Source organism: Pyxicephalus adspersus, chromosome 11, assembly GCF_032062135.1.
Source record: "Pyxicephalus adspersus chromosome 11, UCB_Pads_2.0, whole genome shotgun sequence".
Lineage (NCBI taxonomy): Eukaryota > Metazoa > Chordata > Amphibia > Anura > Pyxicephalidae > Pyxicephalus > Pyxicephalus adspersus.
Window position 1 is genome coordinate 3,318,299 of NC_092868.1, and position 20,396 is coordinate 3,338,694.

General features: G+C 46.7%; 1 protein-coding gene across 1 annotated transcript in view; it reads right to left on the reverse strand.

Moving 5' to 3' along the window:
* The window catches only part of ARHGAP33 (Rho GTPase activating protein 33), a 33,965-nt gene extending 16,810 nt beyond the window's left edge, over positions 1-17,155 (reverse strand). The window contains exons 1-13 of the mRNA XM_072426754.1: positions 16,985-17,155; positions 15,108-15,187; positions 7,584-7,681; positions 6,893-6,971; positions 6,615-6,695; positions 6,125-6,262; positions 5,676-5,768; positions 5,020-5,142; positions 4,072-4,149; positions 3,696-3,762; positions 1,294-1,350; positions 1,033-1,182; positions 303-405 (exon numbers count right to left, since the gene is read on the reverse strand). Coding sequence (XP_072282855.1) covers positions 303-405; positions 1,033-1,182; positions 1,294-1,350; positions 3,696-3,762; positions 4,072-4,149; positions 5,020-5,142; positions 5,676-5,768; positions 6,125-6,262; positions 6,615-6,695; positions 6,893-6,971; positions 7,584-7,681; positions 15,108-15,187; positions 16,985-17,012 — 1,175 coding nt within the window. The 5' untranslated portion in view covers positions 17,013-17,155. The remainder of the gene's footprint in view (positions 1-302; positions 406-1,032; positions 1,183-1,293; positions 1,351-3,695; positions 3,763-4,071; positions 4,150-5,019; positions 5,143-5,675; positions 5,769-6,124; positions 6,263-6,614; positions 6,696-6,892; positions 6,972-7,583; positions 7,682-15,107; positions 15,188-16,984) is intronic.
* Positions 17,156-20,396: the final 3,241 nt, after the last annotated feature.

The window sequence follows — 20,396 nt, forward strand, 5'->3', positions numbered from 1 at the left end:
ATTTCAGGAGAGGAGAGTTATGGAGGAAGGAGCAGAGTCCTCCAGTATCTATTGTAATGCATTCATCATTCTGGAAATGTAGGGCGCTGTGGTTGGATGATTTCTCTTTGCAGTTATTTATATCCTGGTCGGATAATCCTCTTTCTCTCTGTAATCCAGATGTCTTGGAGATGGAACATCTGGATAAGGAACATAAAGCCCCCCAGAAGGTGGCAGAGGAAATCTTCACTAAGGGCGATTACGGATTTTCTGCAGCTTTCCCATTCATCTACATAGGAACCCCAAAGGAATCAGCAACTCACCGCAGTTTCTGGATGTTGGAGGAAACGCCGGACAGGCGGTAAATGCCGTCCACTATCCCGTTCTTCTCAATGAACTGAGAGCAGGAGACAAGGACTCTGGGGACTGTAAGAGAGAAAAACAAAGTAAGAGTAAAGAATTTTTCTGATATGAACAAATAATTCAACTGATTTCCATGTCTGAAGGGGGAATGATCAGAAGACAGTATGATTTCTGGAAAATGTCAACATTGTGGGAGAGGCGGAGACACAAAATACTTGGGGAAATCTCCCCATTGTGGGAGGGGCAGAGACACAAACTACTGCCCATTGTGGGAGGGGCAGAGACACAAACTACTAGGGGAAATCTCCCCATTGTGGGAGGGGCAGAGACACAAACTACTGAGGGAAATCTCCCCATTGTGGTAGGGGCAGAGACACAAACTACTGAGGGAAATCTCCCCATTGTGGGAGGGGCAGAGACACAAACTACTGGCTTTAGGCATCTTTAGTCTAAATCTTTTATTGCATCTTTGCAGTGAGATTCTGACCCCGGTGGGGCAGAGGGTGGTAGCGGCAAACGTGTGTATAATCGCCCATAGAGATTTGGGTAGTTTAATACTTATGTACCCTTGGTGACTGGTTTTCTTTAAAGTGATTACCAAAATACAGGAAAGAATAAAGCGGATTGTAATAAAATTTTGGCTGTACACTCCAACATACTAAAAATTTTACGCTGCATTTTTGGCCTCACCATCCTCTCCAGAGTCCAGCAGGTGTTCACCCAGGTCAGTCCCGAAGACTCTCTCCCGCAGGATCCCCCTCTGGCGCAGGCGTTGTTTGCTGGGCCTGGAAGCCATGAAGCTTCGCAGTAGTCCGGCCAGTTTCCCATGCCGTCGGCAGACTGCGGGGGAAGAGGAGGTGCAGTGAGTCGGGAAGAGCTCCGCAGGGTCGGGAAGAGAAAAAAGGACAGACGGACAGGTGTATGAGATGTCACATGAAGCAGAAGTCTCACCTGGTCTGGGGGAGTTGGAGCCATGCGGCGATGAGATGGCCAACTTTACATCACCTTCTGTGAACAGACAGACAGGTAACAAGAGGTACAAGACGGCATAGCCAAGCCCAACACAGAGACAGCACAGCGGCCAGCCTGCAAGAAGAGACTGCGACATACACTGAGCATGGGGGGGAGGGGGCGAGAGAGCTGACCACCCATACAAGAGACCGCCCATAGACAGGCTTAGTCAATAATACAAGGAGACATGTGTAAAGCATTATAACCAACACTGAGCAATCATCTATCACTGCCAGGAGCACCACTACTGATACGGCCAATGACATTAGACATTGGCCAGCCCAACCTGCAGCTGACTATTATTGTAAGCAATCACATCAATTTGTAGGCCACTTAAACTGGACCAATCTTTGGACATGCTAATCAATGAGCCAGATTTAATAAAGCTCCCCAAGGCTGGAGTGGATACACTTTCATCAGTAAGGCTGGGTGATCCAGCAAACCTGGAATGGAATTCTTCAAAGTTATTTTCTATTTGCTAGCAACTGTTTTGAATCCTGGACCAGATGCATTCCAGGTTTGCTGGATCACCCAGGTTCACTGATCCTTGGAGACCTTCAGGTGCAATGTGTCCCGTACTCATTGATTTATTGCACGGATTGCTGTACTCCCCATGGCATTATCTGCTTTTCCTCAAAGGTCAGCACCATCTTTGTTTTTAGTTCACAGATCACCCCTAGCTGCAGATTTTCACCTTGTGACTTGCTGCAATGTTACAATGTAGCACCATTCACTCTGTGGAAATTTATCTGTGAATCCATTTCAGATGCATGCCTGAACGCAACATTGAAAGGAGACTAAAGAATTGCTCCCCCTGTCTGCAGCAGGATGACATTACTGGCCTAGGCAAGGACACTGATTAGGGAATATTAATGGCATTTTAAAGAATAAAGATGAAATTAAATGAATAATATTGCTGTATTTTGGGATACGTCAGGATATCAGAGCTACTTCAAAATAAAGTAGAATTTATACCCCCTTACAGACCAGAGCTATAAGGAGCAAACAGGGCAACTGCCCCCACCTGCTCCAAGGCCCCATAATTTTAACTTGTTACCTGTTATCAGTGGCCGATATGAGCAGTCGCTATGATGCGCTTACACATGCTATTTGCCCCTACCGGGGCCATATTGAATGAGCCCAATAGCAATACAGGAGGGTGAACCCAAATAGGAACATTTGTACAATACTGAACTCTCATTGGCTGCCCAGAGACATAAGACGGGACTGGCTAGACTTTTGGTTGGCTGTTCGGATAAACAAACGTTTACACAGAAGACCTACGTGGCCACTTTTTTATATCATTACATCATGATATACATAGTTTGTAAATCCGTACAAAGATTAAACTTTGTGACCCCATGTGTGGTAAGGATGACATATAAATTTCTTTTACAACTACAGAAAATTGGGGGCAACTAGCAGACATTGGGGTATATTTGTATCAACCATCCAATCATCTGCAGGAGAATTTAGGATATTATTTCCCCAGCATGTGATTGGTTGCTTAAGATTTGCCTTTCATTTTATCAAAGACCACTTTAGGTGGCTACATTGTGCTCGGTTTAATAAAGACTGGAGAATTATAGACGAGCGTGGAAGAACCTGGGTGATCTAGCAAAGCTTGAATGTATTTCTTAAAAGTAATTTTCTATTAGTTGGCAAATGTTTTCAACCCTGGGCTAGAAACATTGCAGGTTTGCTGGATCACCTAGGTTCTCCCATGATAGTCTATATTCTTGTAGAGCTTTGATAAATCAGGCCCAGTGTATTACCTCTTACTTTAAATGCACGTGGTTTGCCATTCCTGGACACAGGTGCTATACAGCTGGGAGAGGCAATGGTACCATGGGCAACCGCATGCGGCTGTGGCTGCAGTGCAAATCTTAAACAGCAAGCACACAGCCAGGTTTCAGGAACAATGCAGCGATCTGCCACAGCCGTATGCAAAAAATAGCCCCCAGTCCACTACCATTCACTTGAATGGGAGAGGTTGGTACCACGGTTGGCAGAATGCTCACCCACGGTCTGTAACGATACCTGCTAGCTCCTAGCTAACTTCCAGACATTCATCAGCAGGAAAAGCGGTTGAAGCAGACATGAAGCCGATTTATAAAACCAGGGGCCTAAGGAAGCATCTGCTGCCCATAGGGTGACAGAGTTTTCCCCGTCCGCTGACTTTTATAACAGAGTGCCCTTCCTGGTGAACCATCACAGCGCCAAGCATTGCACCGGGGCAAAGCGGCACACGCAGCCCTGCATGGCTTAATGAGAACGGTATGGAGCCTGGGACATAAGGGACCAGACCCATGTCATTGGGCGGTGATTCCTACCGGTGGTACCTGCAGCCGGCGGAGGGTTCTTGCTGTCTGTGATCAGCTGGACGCACTCACTGGGGAAGAATCCAACCTAAGAAGAGAGAAACAATGTACAGCCCTGAGTTTATATAGCATGCCTGTCAATATATGCCACTCCTGGGGCAATAAATCTAACAACATGGCAGGGGGTATAATATTGCCTGCATCAGGCCACTCCCCAATTCAATCTTATAACATTCAGTGTTGGTATTTTACTCCTAGGGGGCGCCGTATTGATTGCTTCTGGACAATTCATTAAGTGTGGTCTGGGCTAAAGGGGTCAAAATTCAGTTCCGTTTTCTGATTGGATGAGATATTGTCTGAGATATTGTCTGGATTAATGGCGGACTCATCTTCTCACCTGAAAGCCGTGTTTTCCCCTCCACCAGCTGGTGTCCTCCCGCGGTGGCATGTCGATCACTGACACAATGTCCCCGACCTAGGAAGAAAAAAAAAATCTCAAATGAGATCAACACTCAAATAACAACTAACCACACCTCCCCAAAACTGCCAGCCAATGAGATTGTCCAATAGAGAACTGCAAAGCACAAATAGCAGTCATAGGCCGAGCTGACCAGCAGAAGCACCTTGCACAGGGATTGGGACAACAATGCTGGGGATGACTGGTCTTCTATCCGCCCTCTCTTCTAAATAGTGGCTTCTGGGTCCTCCCCCCAAAGCTCGGCTCAGGTATGTAGATATATATTGATGATGTCACTGCTATTTCTATAAGGTGCACACAGTGCATTTATATCCTATCGAGGGATAGAAATAACATTTTTGTGTGTTCAGCTTCAAATTCCCTATTTCTTGAAGACCAGCCTGTCCACAGGGATGACAACAATGCTGTGCAATTCCCCTGCAGAATAATCAGCGTTGTCACCAAACTTATATTGCTACAAAATTACATTTATTTTTTTTAGGTCATCAAAGCTCCTTTAGCATCTGATGAAGAAGAAATTTGGGCACACAGGATGCTTCTATGGCATGATAAGCCCTCCACCACATCCTGCAGATAATACCACCACTGCTGAGTACACAGATTGCGGATGCAGATTGTGGGTAATAATGAGCTGCGGCCGCATACCCAGACATGACAGAGTCTGCTCCAATTTATTCTTGGACTCCGTTCACTATACTGCACATTGAGGGGGGGGCAAAGTCACAATCTGGAACCAAATACAAACCTGCGTTTGATACGGTTGTGCTAACTTAGGAGCTGGAAGGAACAGCTGAGCTAATAATGCAATGCAGACCCCCTGTACTATTCTCTGTTACACCCCCAGCATACAGAAACATGGTGACTTACTTCAAAGGAGAGCTCGTCCGGAGCCTGGGCAGTGTAGCGTTTAATGACGTGGGCTGCAGCAATGGCCGGGACGTTGATGGAAGCTTCTTCATTGACAAGAAGACGATTACCGTGATTATCGATCTGGAGGAGAATGAAAAAGTGTGACATCTACTTGGAGTATGTTACTATTTTATAAAGTGTATGTACTCCATATGGCCATAGGAGTGTACACACTGGAGCTTCACACATCCAAAACTATGGTAATTACTAGAACGGGCTCCCCCTATCATGATGGCCATTACTATGGAGCGGGCTCCCCCTATCATGATGGCCATTACTATAAAGGGCTCCCCCATCATGATGGCCATTACTATGGAGAGGGCTCCCCCCCCCATCATGATGGCCATTAATATAGAGCAGCCCCCCCCCCCCATCATGATGGCTATTACTATGGAGCAGGCTCCCCCATCATGATGGCCATTACTATGGAGAGGGCTCCCCCCCCCATCATGATGGCCATTAATATAGAGCAGCCCCCCCCATGATGATGGCTATTACTATAGAGGGGGCTCCCCCATGGTTTTAGCCCATCCCCAATTTCCCCAAGACAAATATCAATGGACATTGGATGATCTGTCATTTCCCTACCAGGGACCGTATAATCTGCATCTTACCTCCATCCAGTTCAGTATGGGACCGCAGTTGATGTTGCTGTCCACAATTCCAGAGAGAGCCTTCAGATAGCGGGAGAGTAACGGGGCCAGGAGCTGAAAACAAACAAAACTTTATTAGATTCATAAAAGTGTACAAAAAGAAAACCATTGGAAAAAGGACTTTTGAAGGGATGACATTCCGGACCAATAACATAAAAGTATTTGTTCAGTTTTTGTATCATGAAAACATTTTTTAATAGTATATTAAAATAAAATAATAGGAGGAGCTTTCTGATACTTCTCCAGTTTTTCATTAGAGATTTTAATTAGACATAGCGAGACTGAAGACAAGCAGCCTCTATATAAGTCATAGTGCTCTGGAATTCCTCGTATAATAAAAAAAAATAAAAATAAACTGCCATACTGTGGTATACAGGTAGGTGGCAGTAATAAGATCACGTGACTCTCACCTGCCCATGGGAGGGCAGTTCTCTACGAGGGGGCAATTCCAGCAGCTGTGAGAAGCGTCTGTCGAATATGCAGCGGTGGAGATTGGAATCCAAATCCTGGAAATCTTCATAGCTGCGCAGCACTGACCAGGAACGGCCCTGAGTACACAAGAGAGAACGGGGTCACATGGGAAATCCCCAGGGTTGGGGTCATGATTTTTGCAGCACCCACTCCCCCGCCAAGTCCACCCAGCACCGACTGCAAAAGGCTAGGCTATGCAACAAAGGCTAGGCAACATGCTAGGCTTGTAAGGCCACTACTTTGGTCATTTTTCTCTGCTGCAGTTTCACTTTCACTTACAGATCTACCCCCTCCCCCACCCAGCTTGAGACTTGACAATGAATAAAGAAACAGCAGGTGAGCTCACTCTCTGTCACTCTTCCTATCCGCATGCTGCTTGCACTGTAACCAACGTTCTGTTCACGCTGCATCGGTGTACTCAGGACTTACCTGGCAGGTGACCTGGACAATATAAATCGCTTCTGATTCGCTGACGCTGGAGTCCTCCGGCCGAGAGTCGGACAGGGAGAGCTGAAGAAGGGGGAAGAGGGTAAATTAGTTGTTTTTTTTAACATTCTGCAGCCTGATTACTTAGAGACTAAGGAAATGCTTCTTCTGCCTGAGGCAGACTGATGACATCATCACACTCCCACCCCCTGCCATTACAATGCGCAGTTGGTGATAAATTACCCCGTAAGAAGGGGGCGCCATACACAATAGCTTCTTACCTGGATGGGGCCGTAATTAACATTTTCATAGTGGTAATGAGCGCAGTCGGCCAGCTTCACAAAGGGACCTCGAGTCACCCTAGGAAAATGACAAGGACGGCAAAGGGTTAAAAAAATCTGTGTTAAAGAGTACCTGTCACCTATGGCAATGCTCTGATACAGGGGAAGGGTTTCCTATACATGGATACAGGGAATCATTTATTCCGGCCAGCTTTAAGATCACCAACAGCCAATGGGAGGTGTGCTGTGCCTGTGCCCCACCCCCAGCGAGTGTTGCTTAGTTACTCTATCTGTAAAATGCGCGGTTATCCCTGGCGAGGTTCCAGCGTGTCGCAATATTAGAAACCCTCAATTTCCTCTAACAAAGGTAAAAAATAGACTAGAAGGGTAATAAATTTCCACCGGAAGCTGAGCTCTATACGTCTGTGCATGACGGTAATAAAAAGATTAGATTGTAAGCTCCTACGACCGTTTGCTGCAAATTGGTTGTGATTTGCCATGCAAGGCTACCAGTCAGGTATGACTGCTTTAAAACAGTGTGGCCGTGGTTTTATCTCAGCAGCTGCTGGTAGGGGAAGCTAAAATATTGGCTGATTGATAGGCAGATCTGTAAATAGGGGACAGCAAAATGTCATACTGAAGGGTTCTATGAATTGAACTAGGAGCTTTCTCCCAGGTCCCAATGTTGTACCTCTTATTCGGCCTCCCCTTGACACTAGTGGGCGCTGCCGAGGAGATGAGGCGCCCCGCACCTTCCGTGGCGGTATCCAGGGTGTCGGAGCCACGAGCCTGGAAAAAGCAAAACGCATTTTAACTACAAGGAACGTGTAGCTGCCACAATTCACATTTAAAATTCCAGGCAGGAGATACGGCCAATCACATTGCATCCTCATACGCTTCGGCAGTTTAAACAGTTTATTAGTTCTGGATACTACAGGACACCATCGGAGGTCTAGCAGGGTCAATGCCTAGACTGGCCACAAGGGGGAGCTAACAACATTAGGCAGGGGAGGGGCTTATGATTTGGCCAATTGATGTATACACCACTGTTATCTTAGAGAACACCATTTGGCTGGGATGATATTCAGCCAATGAGCTCACAATCATAGTGAAATAGAAGTAGGCGGAGCCATAAGTCCTCTATGAAGTCAGAGCTAGAATATAAAGCAATAATTGGTCTCATTGTAGTACACACCCCTTTATTCCTTAGGCCCTGCCCATGCTTTTAGTGACATCACAAAAGGAGGGATCTTGATCAGAGCTAGAACCTAGTGGATATATTGTGCACTCATCTCCTCATGTCTCCGGTCGCCACCCACTGGCATAGTAACATCACAGTAGGGGCGGAGCCTTATGGCCTTTTATAATGTCTGTAGTTTCAGAGACTGAAACTAGGAAATTACAAAAAATACTTATAACACACATTGCTCTGTCCTTCTGGCTGCCACCCACTGAGAGTGACATCATAGAAGAGGGCGGGGCTTTGGAGCCTTCTAAGAGTCAGAGACTGAATCAAGAAAATTGATTGGATACATTGTAGCACACACCCCTTCATCCCTCTGACCCTGCCCATGCTTACAGTGACATCATAGATGGGAGCGGGGCCCTGATTAGAACTGAAAGCTAGTGGATACATTGTAGCACACACCCCTTCATCCCTCTGAACCCGCCTACACATAGTGACATCATAAAGGCGGGGCCCTGATCAGAGCTGAAACCTAGTGGATACATTGTAGCACACACCCCCTCATCCCTCTGAACCCGCCTACACATAGTGACATCATAAAGGCGGGGCCCTGATCAGAGCTGAAACCTAGTGGATACATTGTAGCACACACCCCCTCATTCCTCTGAACCCGCCCACACATAGTGACATCATTAAGGCGGGGCCCTGATCAGAGCTGAAACCTAGTGGATACATTGTAGCACACACCTCTGGCCACCGCCCACGCATACAGTGACATCATAGAGAAGGGCGGGCCCTAGGCTCTCTCTGAGGCCAGTTTGAATCTGGATTGGACATATTATAGCACGCGTCGCCTCATCCCCTCCCCCGGGCCCGCCACCCGAGGACGTAGGCGTTGTGTGGGCTGCAGATTAAACGTTTTTTCTTCTGCAATTTGCCTGTCAGATGAAACTATTTTTACAAAAAACACGTTCTCAGCGAGCTTGTGCGTTTCCATAGCAACTGAAGACTTTACAAGTTCCCCGCTACAAACTCGATTTGTCATCGAACCCAACGGACGCATCACTGGGCGTCAGACAGACAGACAGCCATCATCCCGATCCTGTGTGTGTTGTGACATATACCCTACAATCTGATTGTACAATCTAGATCTCCCATCAAAGGGGCGACTCGATTGGATACTAAGGTAACTGGTTGGTTGTACAATCAGATTGTACAGTGTATGGTCTGCTTCAGATTTGCCATACGAGGGGTTAAACCGTTCAGTATCCATTTATGACTACAAAAAGTTTGTACAATCAGATTGTAACAGGAGATCTTGGGATCATCAGCTGACAATGCTCCTCGGGGGAGGGAAGTTTTCATTATACAGTGCTACACACAATACAATCTGATTGTACAACCTCCATTATGCCGCTCATACACCAAACACACCGATTGTACAGTCTAACTGTTGGGAATTTTTGGTTCGGCCTGGAGTGCTGCTTTAAGACACCCAAAGCTCCAACCCATTTTACGGAGATTGGGGGGGCAGCGAAGATCTCGGTGAAGTCAATCAAGTTGTCCCATTTCACTCGGCTGAGCTCTGCCCGGCCTGTAACCTACTTTCCTTTTATAACATTGCATTAGTGGCCTCATATTTAATTGACGCGTCTAGTACGAAGATGGCGCGGAATCCTGAATCGACCCCTCACCGGATCAGATCTCGTTTTTTCAACCAATCGCTGGACGTTTTCTCTTTGGGCAAATCTACCATTAGCAGACGGTGTGGTCACAGGTGGGTCCGGCGGCCATATTTGAAAGGCGAGGGGGGATTCTGGGTGCCTGACCATGGCTGCTGGACGATGAGATATGACCTCTGACCTCTAAGCTCAGCTGTGATTGGCCAACACGACCCGGCACCATTTTTCTTTTTTGATGGTGGTTCAACCAAATTGACCAATCAGAGGCCGGTCACTGGGAATCGGGGGCAGCTGGCAGGGAGGATTTAACAATGGATGACCGGTGGCAGTACCAGCTGGCCGGGTGTCACAGCTTTTCTCTAACTTCCTCATCGCTATTGTCAACCTGAAGGCTTAGCGCGGGAACATTGGTCACCATGGAAACCATCAGCACTCGCCTGCGGCCTGGAGGCTCGGGCCTGGAATTTAGAGCAGGCCATGGCCTGGGAACGCAGGGGGGGATGGCGAGCTTTTGTTATGGTAACGAGCGAGGGGATGCGGTGATCTCAGCATTCTGCGGTGACAACGTGCCATTGTTTTGTTGTAATTTGCGCCAAATTAACGTCGCATACAATCTTTCCGCACATTTATTAGTTCAGCGTTGCCGTTCCGCGATCTCTGGGACGTCGGCGCCATGACTCCCCTTCTGTATGACATTCCTTGCCTTTCCGTGACTGAAATCGGATTTTATTATGAAATTGTACGTCCAATCAAATCAGCCAATCGCTAACCTGAAGATGGGTCAGATGATGGGATATGGCGGGAAAATTCCACACACACGTTACAATCTGACCGAACAATCTGCGATCCAATTGTACAAGTGACATTCAGCTGCAGATCCATCCAATCTGATTGCACCATCTGCTGCCAACACACACTACAATCTGATTGGACCAAACAAGTTACAGTCAGATTGTACAAAACCGAAGACCGTGACATAAATTTAATAAACAGGGTTTATATAGCGCCAACATATTACGCAGTGCTGTATATCAAATATTGCAGTTTGATTGTACAAGTCCTGGGCATACATGATACATCACGATTGGACAAGCATTGTTAAGAAGACCGCACACAATGTTACTATCTGATTGTATGATCCACTTGGACAATCTCTGAATGAAATATTGGCAATGCATGCGACCATTATTAAAGGAATGGGGACATTTCCATAATTGCAACGTGTCAGTGGGAACATGACTCAAAGGGAACAAAAAAGACACTCTGCAATGCATTCAAACACGTATGTCAATAAGCACCAATGAGCATGCACTTTTTAATGCATTGTGCTCAACCCATTGATACTGAACTAGCCGCTGCAACAAACTTTAATGCGCGCGCATACATCTAAATGAGAACAACTTTAAGGCCTGGTTTATGTCTGTGAATGGCAGATGCTTCCCAGGTGTAATATTTAACGCATTATTCCTGGGATTTTCATCAGGCAGGACAATAAATGCGCCGATGTGACCCCTTGGCACTTGCGGAGAGCTGCATTTCGATACGCAACAAAAACCGCCAGCGGCAGTTGCTGCACTTTTAATGACGATTCTCCACTATCGATCACTCATCGGTCAATATCCATGCAACCAGTCGCTGCTAGATGTAGACTAGTCGAAGGCGATATTGTTGCCACAATGCACCCAGCACAGGACAGGACAAAGATCAGAGCGCATGTGTCATAACCCGGCGCAGCCAAACTGATTCTGATTGGCCAGTATGGAATATTGCGCTTTGGTTTTTAAGCGCCCGCTGTCAAACCGTTACAGCGGATGCAAGAGCTTACAATCTATTGTCAGGCCATTCACGAGTTCATCAACGCACCCACGCAGTGCCCCCCGGCAACACACCGACGCTCCCCACGCGATCTGCATGCAGAACATCGCTCCCAAACGCTTAAACGCTCCACATGGCACCTGTTAGCTGCAATCTGCAGAGCATTCCTCCGGCAGCCATTCCTCTCTGCAGACCATCAGCCCGAGTCTGCAGAGCGTTCCTCAACTTGATGACCCCCTGCGACTTAGATAAAAAATAAAAGGGGGTCTTTGTGGGGAAAAAAAAATGCGATTACAGGACGATTGTTGCTGCGGTTAAAAAAAATTGATGGGCGTATATGGAAATTTTACAAAAATAAAACCCATCAGCGGGCCACGGATGGCACTCCTAACAAAGGGCACCTGCCCAATATGCCAGCATGCACCCCACCTACCGGCCACAATGATATACCCCCCCCCCCCGCCGTGGTACTCACCACCATGCTGCCACCTTGTCAATAGAGAAGCAGATGCGATCGTTAGCCCTCGCCAGGTTCCATCGCTTACATTGGGGGGGGACCACAGTGTAGATCCTAATCCGTCTCTATGGCACGCCGCTAACTGCCAGACCCCCTCACTGTGCCCCTGCCATCCTTTCCGTCATACCAAGCGGGGTAGACGTGCTCCTGCAGCAATGCATGGCTCTCAGACGCTGTGTATATCTCAATCGCTGTCAGCCCTTCTCATTACATTGTCCCAATTCAGACTGCAGGCAGCCGGATTCCCATTCCATAGGGGGGGGTGAAAACCCTGAGCTGTTCCCGCTCCTCATAAAATATGTATGACCCCCCCAGCCTGACGGTCGCTTTTTCTACTTTGGCATCTTCGATGTGTGGGAAAAAAAATGAAACGTCCTGCCGGGTGACCGGCATTCAGACCATTGCTGTCCACCGCCGCCCTCCCCCCGCCTGGAGAATGGAAGAATCCATTCAGGTGCAAAGACAATGGTAGAATGGGAGATGGAGGGCAGCCAATGGGGAGAGCCGGGGCCTGTGTGGTGCCCATGGTGTGCCTATGTTGTACACATACAAGGTGGAGCCCTGGCCATGGCACGGACGGGCACACCGGGCTCAGCCATATTCCACACACATAACACAACATTAGGAATGGACAGCTTTTGTTGTATCTGCAGCTGAGAGAGGAGGCGGAGGAACCGGGCGGCTAATCAGAGCTAAATACATGATCACTAGTAAATATGTGCTGGCAGTGCGGGGCAGGAGGAGGATACAATGTAACACAGCAGACGTTGTAGTATGATCCGCCATGTGTTATACGGATACAATGCATCACAACAGAGATTGTATGAAATATTGTTACATTGTGTCACATCAGTATACAGCGTTGTTACATTGTAATATTACAATGTGTTTACTATACAAAGCGTTGTTACATTGTATCAATAATATGCTGTACAATGCAATGTATACACATGTTGTAACACACCACATATTGTACAACATGGGGTTACTTTGTGTCACATCAGTCATTGTACACAGCTTTGTCCCATTGTAATAACATTGTGTTGTTTTATAGAGTTGTGTTACATTGTATCAGACTAGAACACATCAAACCGTACAACGTGTCCTTACATTGTATCATCTATATGGTACACAATACACAGCTGTGTTACATTGTATCATCCAATCGTGTTACAGGCAGCATGGTGGCTCAGTGGTTAGCACTCCCGCCTTTGCAGACATTGGCCTGATTTATTAAAGTTCTCCAAGGCTGGAGAGGATACACTTTCATCAGTGAAGCTGGGTGATCCAGCAAACCTGAAATGGATTTCTTAAACACCATTTGCTATTAGTTAGCAAATGTTTACAATCCTGGACCGGATCCATTCCAGGTTTTCTGTGCCACCCAGCTTCACTGATGAAAGTGTATCCTCCCCAGCCTTGGAGAACTTTAATAAATCAGGCCAATTATCTGCATGGAGTTTGCAGGTTCTCCCTGTGTTTGTGTGGGTTTCCTACGGGTACCCCGGTTTCCTCCCACATCCCAAAAACACGCAGTTAGGTTAACTGGCTTCCCCAAACAATATCCTTAGACTATAATAATGACATGACTATGGTAGGGACATTAGATTGTGAGCTCCTTTGAAGGACAGCTAGTCACATGACTATGTACTTTGTACAGCGCTGCGTAATATGATGGCGCCATATAAATATCAATCATATGGTACTGAGTTACAGTTGTGTTACATTGTATCATCCCGTTAAGGTACATCCATAAGATACACAATACACAGCTGTTACATTGTATCATCCAGTTGTTATATTGTATTATCCATCTGGTACACAATACACAGCTGTGTTACATTGTATCATCCATAAGGTATATAATACAGTTTCCTGTTACATTGTATCTTCTATTTGTTATATTGTATTATCAATCTGGTACACAATATACAGTTGTGTTACATTGTATCATCCACAAGGTATATAATACAGTTTCGTGTTACATTGTATCTTCCATTTGTTATATTGTATTATCAATCTGGTACACAATATACAGTTGTGTTACATTGTATCATCCACAAGGTATATAATACTGTTTTGTGTTACATTGTATCATCCAATTCTGTCCAATAGGGTTCTATTTATAAAACAGGGAATCTGTCATTCTCTCAAACATTGCCTTATGAGAATCTTCCAGGTCTATGGTAGCTCCACCATTAGCAGTGTGTTGTACCATATAACACAATATTACACATAGGGGTCTGTTTTTAAAGCAGTGAATCTGGCATTCACAGAATTGTTCACTGGTGGAGAATTAATTACAACCATTGAAACCCAAGGAAAGATTCTCTATCCGGGAGTATTTTAGTGAATGTTAGATTCCAGCGATATACTTACGCAGTATACAATGTACGGTCAGGTCACATTCACACATGTGTTGCGGAGGTGTTCCTTTTGCACCCTAACACTCCGCTACAATGTGTCACCCAGATTGTATATTTGAACCCCACCATACTGGGCGCATGGTACTGCATTGCCTGGCATCACAAAAATGGGTTGTGTGTCATTTTGGGCACATTGGGGGTGCGTTGGTGGCCCATTTATTGGTAGGGGCACCATTGCACAACGGTCATTACCAACACCAGAACAAGGTGTATGGGTCCTGGCGACATGTGACACTGGCCAACCAATGACAGCAGACCGCTACCTCCAGACCAGCGCCCAATTCCTGGTCATGGTCACATGGTCATCCCCTCCCCCCTGAGCACACTGAACACACCCCTAAATACACCATCAGTCACCTCTTCTGAAAATGCCGGTTCCCTGGCTGTCATGCTGATCCGCTGGCTTCAAATCTGAACATGAACAAGTGATTTGACAAATCTGCATGTTTGTTGCGGTGACCCCACAACCAGGAAATCAGCATTGTATGGAGGAGGTCAGCGATGGCTATGATTGGTTAATACCCCCCCCCCCAGTACCTCTATAAGAACCAATGACATTCTGCGTTTAGTGGACAGGCCGTCGCCGTACCTTAGACAGAGGCTCTTTGTCTTGCTCCTTCTCTTCTGTGCCAACTTCCTGGCTGGGCGACAACTCCTCCATCACAGAACCTGCAAAACAGGAAATGATGGTAAATAACAGAATGTGCCAGCGCATACCACAACATATACAAGGGGGCTGCTGGACCTTGCAATATGGAACATCAAAGGGTATTCATGGAATCATCATGACAGGTTCTCTTTACAGACCCCCAGCAGTGTAACCGTATGATCAATGCTGGGAAACAAACAACAGGTTCTCATTAAAGTTTTATAAGGTTGTTTTATTCACCCGTCATAGTAATGGCTCAGCTCCTTTAATCGTATTAATGATTCATTGGTGTAATCTGATCGGGTCAACAGACAGACGGGGCCACGTGACACCAAAACCAGGGCCACAGTGACAACAAAACTGATTCTCTGCACCTACAACCAACGTTAGCCAGAAATAAAGATGGCGCTGGACTGCCGAAGTTTGGTAAAGCCAAATCTGACCTCATGCGGGTATCAGTGACATCACTGGGCTGTGGGAGGGGCCTGAAATCTTCACCCACTACAGGCTGCCTGCCTGGAAACTACAGGAGGGGGCGGAGACCAGACCAGTCACCCTACACAAGGAGAAGGAGCAGCAGGGACTGGTCTTCGCAGAGTCACTGACTGGGACCAGACGCACAATGGAGACAATCTCCAATCATTTGGGATATTTGGATGGGAGTCGTGATGGGGCTGATCACTGAGAGCGAAAGGGAATGAGGATCTGAGCAGTAACACAAGAGCTGAAATTACTCACATTTCCTCCATTTCTCACAATATAGAAAATAAGTTATTTGTCATGGGAGAATGTGGGGGACACCCAGGACCAGGCCAAGGGGTGGGCAGAAGGGGCAGTCGCTTTGGGCGCTTCACCAGGACGGGAAGCAAACAAGGCGGGAACTGATCATGGGGGGGCAGGAGCTTTTCGTTCTGAAAATACCAACCGCTTGGCTCCTTTCCTGCTACAAGCAGGCAGCCAGTGAAGTCAGATTTCCAGGTCAGCAGCAGCCAAGGCCTGGAAGTCTTTATTACCCTAAGCAGACAACCAGAGCCTTGCCATGGGAAAAATGACCAACTGGTCACGTGCCCGCCCCATTTACCCCGATCCTTGCCAGCCGAGGATCAGAAGCTTGCATAGAATTCTTGTCACCATCAGGTGGGGACACAGATCATGTGTTAGTGATAGGAAGCCAGTTATAGGAAACAAACCTCACCGAACACCGAGACCAAAACTGTCTGACAAATATATAGCTCTGACATATACCGCAGCGATGTACAGATACCACTGAGCCAGTCCTATCAGTCTCTGTACAGAGGAGCTGACACTCTAATGTCCCTCATAGTCACACACTATTATTATACATTTATATAGCTCTGACATATACCACAGTGCTGTACAGAGAACACTGAGCCAGTCCCATCAGTCTCTGTACAGAGGAGCTGACACTCTAATGTCCCCCCACAGTCACACACTATTATTATACATTTATATAGCTCTGACATATACCGCAGTGCTGTACAGAGATCACTGAGCCAGTCCCATCAGTCTTAGTATGGAGGAGCTGACACTCTAATGTCCCCCCACAGTCATACACTATTATTATACATTTATATAGCTCTGACATATACCGCAGTGCTGTACAGAGATCACTGAGCCAGTCCCATCAGTCTCCTCTGGTGTCTGTGGCAGCCAGGATCAGGTTGGCCTCTCCACCACTAAGTGAAATACCCAGTTCAGGGTGGAAGTGAGCCGACTTTCACACAAAAGGAGAAGATTGAGCAAACATTCACCCTAGTGATGTACATATATGGTGCAACGATCTGCATTCCCCTTACCTGGTTGGTGAAGTTTGTCCATTGGCATACAGGTGTCACCTGACGGACGGATCCTTCAGGCGTGACACGGCCACCGCTCAGGCGACTTCGCTACCTCTGCAAACGTGGAACTTTAATTTTGCTCTCAGCAGAGGAAGCCTCTCCAGTGGCTTAAAGGGGAAGCGTCGGTTAACCCTTTTCCTGACGCACAGCTGACAGACGAGCTAAAGGACAGTCCAGGGTGAATGTAAGCAGAGGGGGAGGGGGGGTCATTCTTGTCCTGAACCTTTCCTTACAACAGACCAAAATATGTGAATGGCCTGAAGGAAGCAGCATAAACACATTTTTTTTAATGGCCCTCACTTTTAGACTGAAAGTTATCTCTGGGTCCCTGTGCTTCTCTATGCAATGCAGGCAGATTGTAGTTGGTGGGAGGAGCCAGCAGGGGGCTGTACAGAGCTTCCTGAAAACATCTCAGCACCTGGCCTCAAGAACCACCAGCTCTGATGTAAGCAGTGGGCGGGCTCTTGGGAGGAATTATGCAAATATAACACCTCAGTCTGCAGAATGGGGGGTCCTAGGTAGGTGGTATTTGCTTAGCTGACGCCCACATGTGAGGTTTAGCTGAAAGGGAGATGCTAAAAGGGGTGGAGCTTGGGGACAGTCAGGCTGGGGAGGGAGGGGCTAGATGAAGTCAGATGTCCTTTCTGACTTGCTGCAGCTTCTATTGCAGATTGTGGGAAGCTCAGAGTGCAGGAACACAATTGCTTGTTGGGGAAGGATTGCTCTTGGCACAATTTGGGGATGGAGCATGTCCGGTCTTGTGGGGGCAGAAAGCACTCTGGTGGCTGTGGGTTGTCCTGTCAGGTACCCACAGTATAGAATATGTGGTGCAGGATGAGTGTCAGCTCATGATGGTCACTGCTGTCATGGGAATATTCCTGCGTGTCCCCTCCGGTTCAGGGCAGCTTTATGTTGTCAGATCTGATTAGTGAGAATATCTCCCTGGAGGCTCAGTGACCTTAGTGCTGCATTTTTGTGTTCCAGCCTCAGGTCTGAGCGTTGTCACCAGATTTTTACAGCCTATGTGTATTACAGAACACGGCCCATTGTGATCCATCACCCCCCCGCCCCAAATTCCCAATCCACTCACTGAGCTCTATGACAGCTCTCCTCAATGACAACCAGCAATTACCTCAAATAATGGTGAGAGACGGAGGTATAAATGGTGAAATCGGCCCAATGTGAGGTCAGAGAATGCCAACCAACAGTATAAAGGGTCTTTCTAAGGGGGCAAGAGAGACCCCTGGTAATGGTGAGAGAACAGAGAAAGGAGTAAAAGAGAATGGGAGAGAACAGAGAGAAGAGTGAGACCGCTCACGTGGGAGAATAGAGGGAAAAGAGTGGGAGCGAGACCACCAATGTGTTGCAGGAGAAAGAGAGACCACTCTATAGTGGTAAGAGAACAGAGAGAGGAGTGAAAGAGAATGAGAGACAGAACAAAGAGAAAGGAGAGAGAAAATGAGAGCACTCCACAGTGGTGAGATAACAGAGAGAGAGAGGAATGAGAGCAAGAGAGCGAGACCACTAATGGGTGGAAAAGGAGAGAGAGCGAGACCACTCATGGTAGTGAGAGAATAGAGAGTGGAGTAAAAGAATCGGAGAGAGAGTGTGAAGAAAGTGAGACTACTCAAGGTGGTGGGAGAACAGAGAGGGAAAGGAATGAGGGGAGAGACCACTAATAGGTGGAAGAAAGGTGCAAAAAGAGCGAGTCCACACAGCTATGTTAGAAATTGTGAGAGACCTCACACGTATGTTAGGAAGCAGAGAGAGAGTTCACATATGTATGTTAGGAAGGAGAGAGACTGCAAACATATGTTAGGAAGCAGAGAGAGAGTCCGCATACGTATGTTAGGAAGAAGAAAGAGAGACTGCATACGCATGGTAGGTAGTAGAGAGGGAGAGACTGCATACATATGTTAGGAAGGAGAAAAAGAAAGAGACCATTATTAAATGGAAGGGAAGAGAGTGTAGAAAGAGAGAGACTGCATACGTATGTTAGGAAGCAGAGAGAGACCCCATACGTATGTTAGTAAGGAGAGAGAGAGACCCCATACGCATGTTAGTAAGGAGAGAGGGAGACCACATATGTATGTTAGGAAGCAGAGAGAGAGAGACCGCATACGTATGTTAGGAAGAAGAGAGAGAGACCGCATACATTTGTTAGGAGGGAGAGAGAGAGACCGCATACGTTTGTTAGGAAGGAGAGAGAAAGACCCCATATGTATGTTAGGAAGGAAAAAAAGAGAGCGACCAATAATGAGTGGGAGGGGAGAGAGCACAAAAAGAGCAAGACCACATACGTATGTTAGGAAGGAGAGAGACCGCATACGTATGTTATGATGGAGAGAGAGACAGAGGTCATAGTGATGGAGGACGAAGCAGAGGGAAAGATGGGGGAAAGAGTGAGCTGAAAAATGCACACCATGTTGGATTTGGTGAATTAGAAGAGCTCACACACATTCACATCAGAGACAGTACGACAATGATGAGGCTGAGCTCTGCACTTTGCACACTGAGCACAGCAGGAAGTTGGGTTTGTGGTCAGTATTCATATTTTTGCACTGTGAGAGTGGACAGGTCTGTGATTCTGATATTAAACAATTACATTGCACTACAAAACCCCCCAGGAAGGCTGTGCACGGCTTCGGTGGGGTACAACTCACTGGGTATGGTAAGCACAGGGCTGGGTGCTCTATAGGCCGTTATCTATGTATGTGCAGAAATCTGGAATGAAAGTGAGAAAATGAGGAAGTGTCTAATCTGGTTTATTTATTCTAATAGCTTCTTGCTTAAAGTGATCCTACAACAGAAAAATTCAACAGATTCAGATTATGAATGACAGTGGAACTAAAGTCCCTCTTTAAACGCAGCGATTCAGGTGGAAAGGCAATGTCCCCTCTGCAATAACTGTTCTACCCGTATGATCGTCCCCCAATTGTCAAATTTTGCATGTACAGGCAACCAGTTGCGTGTTGGTTGCCAGGTAATCAGGCAATCCCAGATACCCAGGCGCGGCGAATACATGAACTTCCATGCACAGGAGTTACGTCAACCCAGCAAAGCCAATTAGGACAGCCAATGATCATCTTAAGGAAGAAAAGAAAAATGGCAGCACCCTGCGACGGAACAGAGATAGGCAAGTATAGCAGGTTTCAATCCTGCTTTAATATTGACAAATCAAGTAAAATGTAAGCTGATACAAGGACAATAAAAATGGCTTCCCTTTAAAGGGAAGAGGCGTGGGGCCTGATTTATTAAAGCACTTCAAGGCTAGAGAGGATACACTTTCATCAGTAAAAACCTGAACTTAATTTCTTCAAAGTAATTTGCTAAAGCAAATGTTTTGAATCCTAAACCAAATCCGCGTATG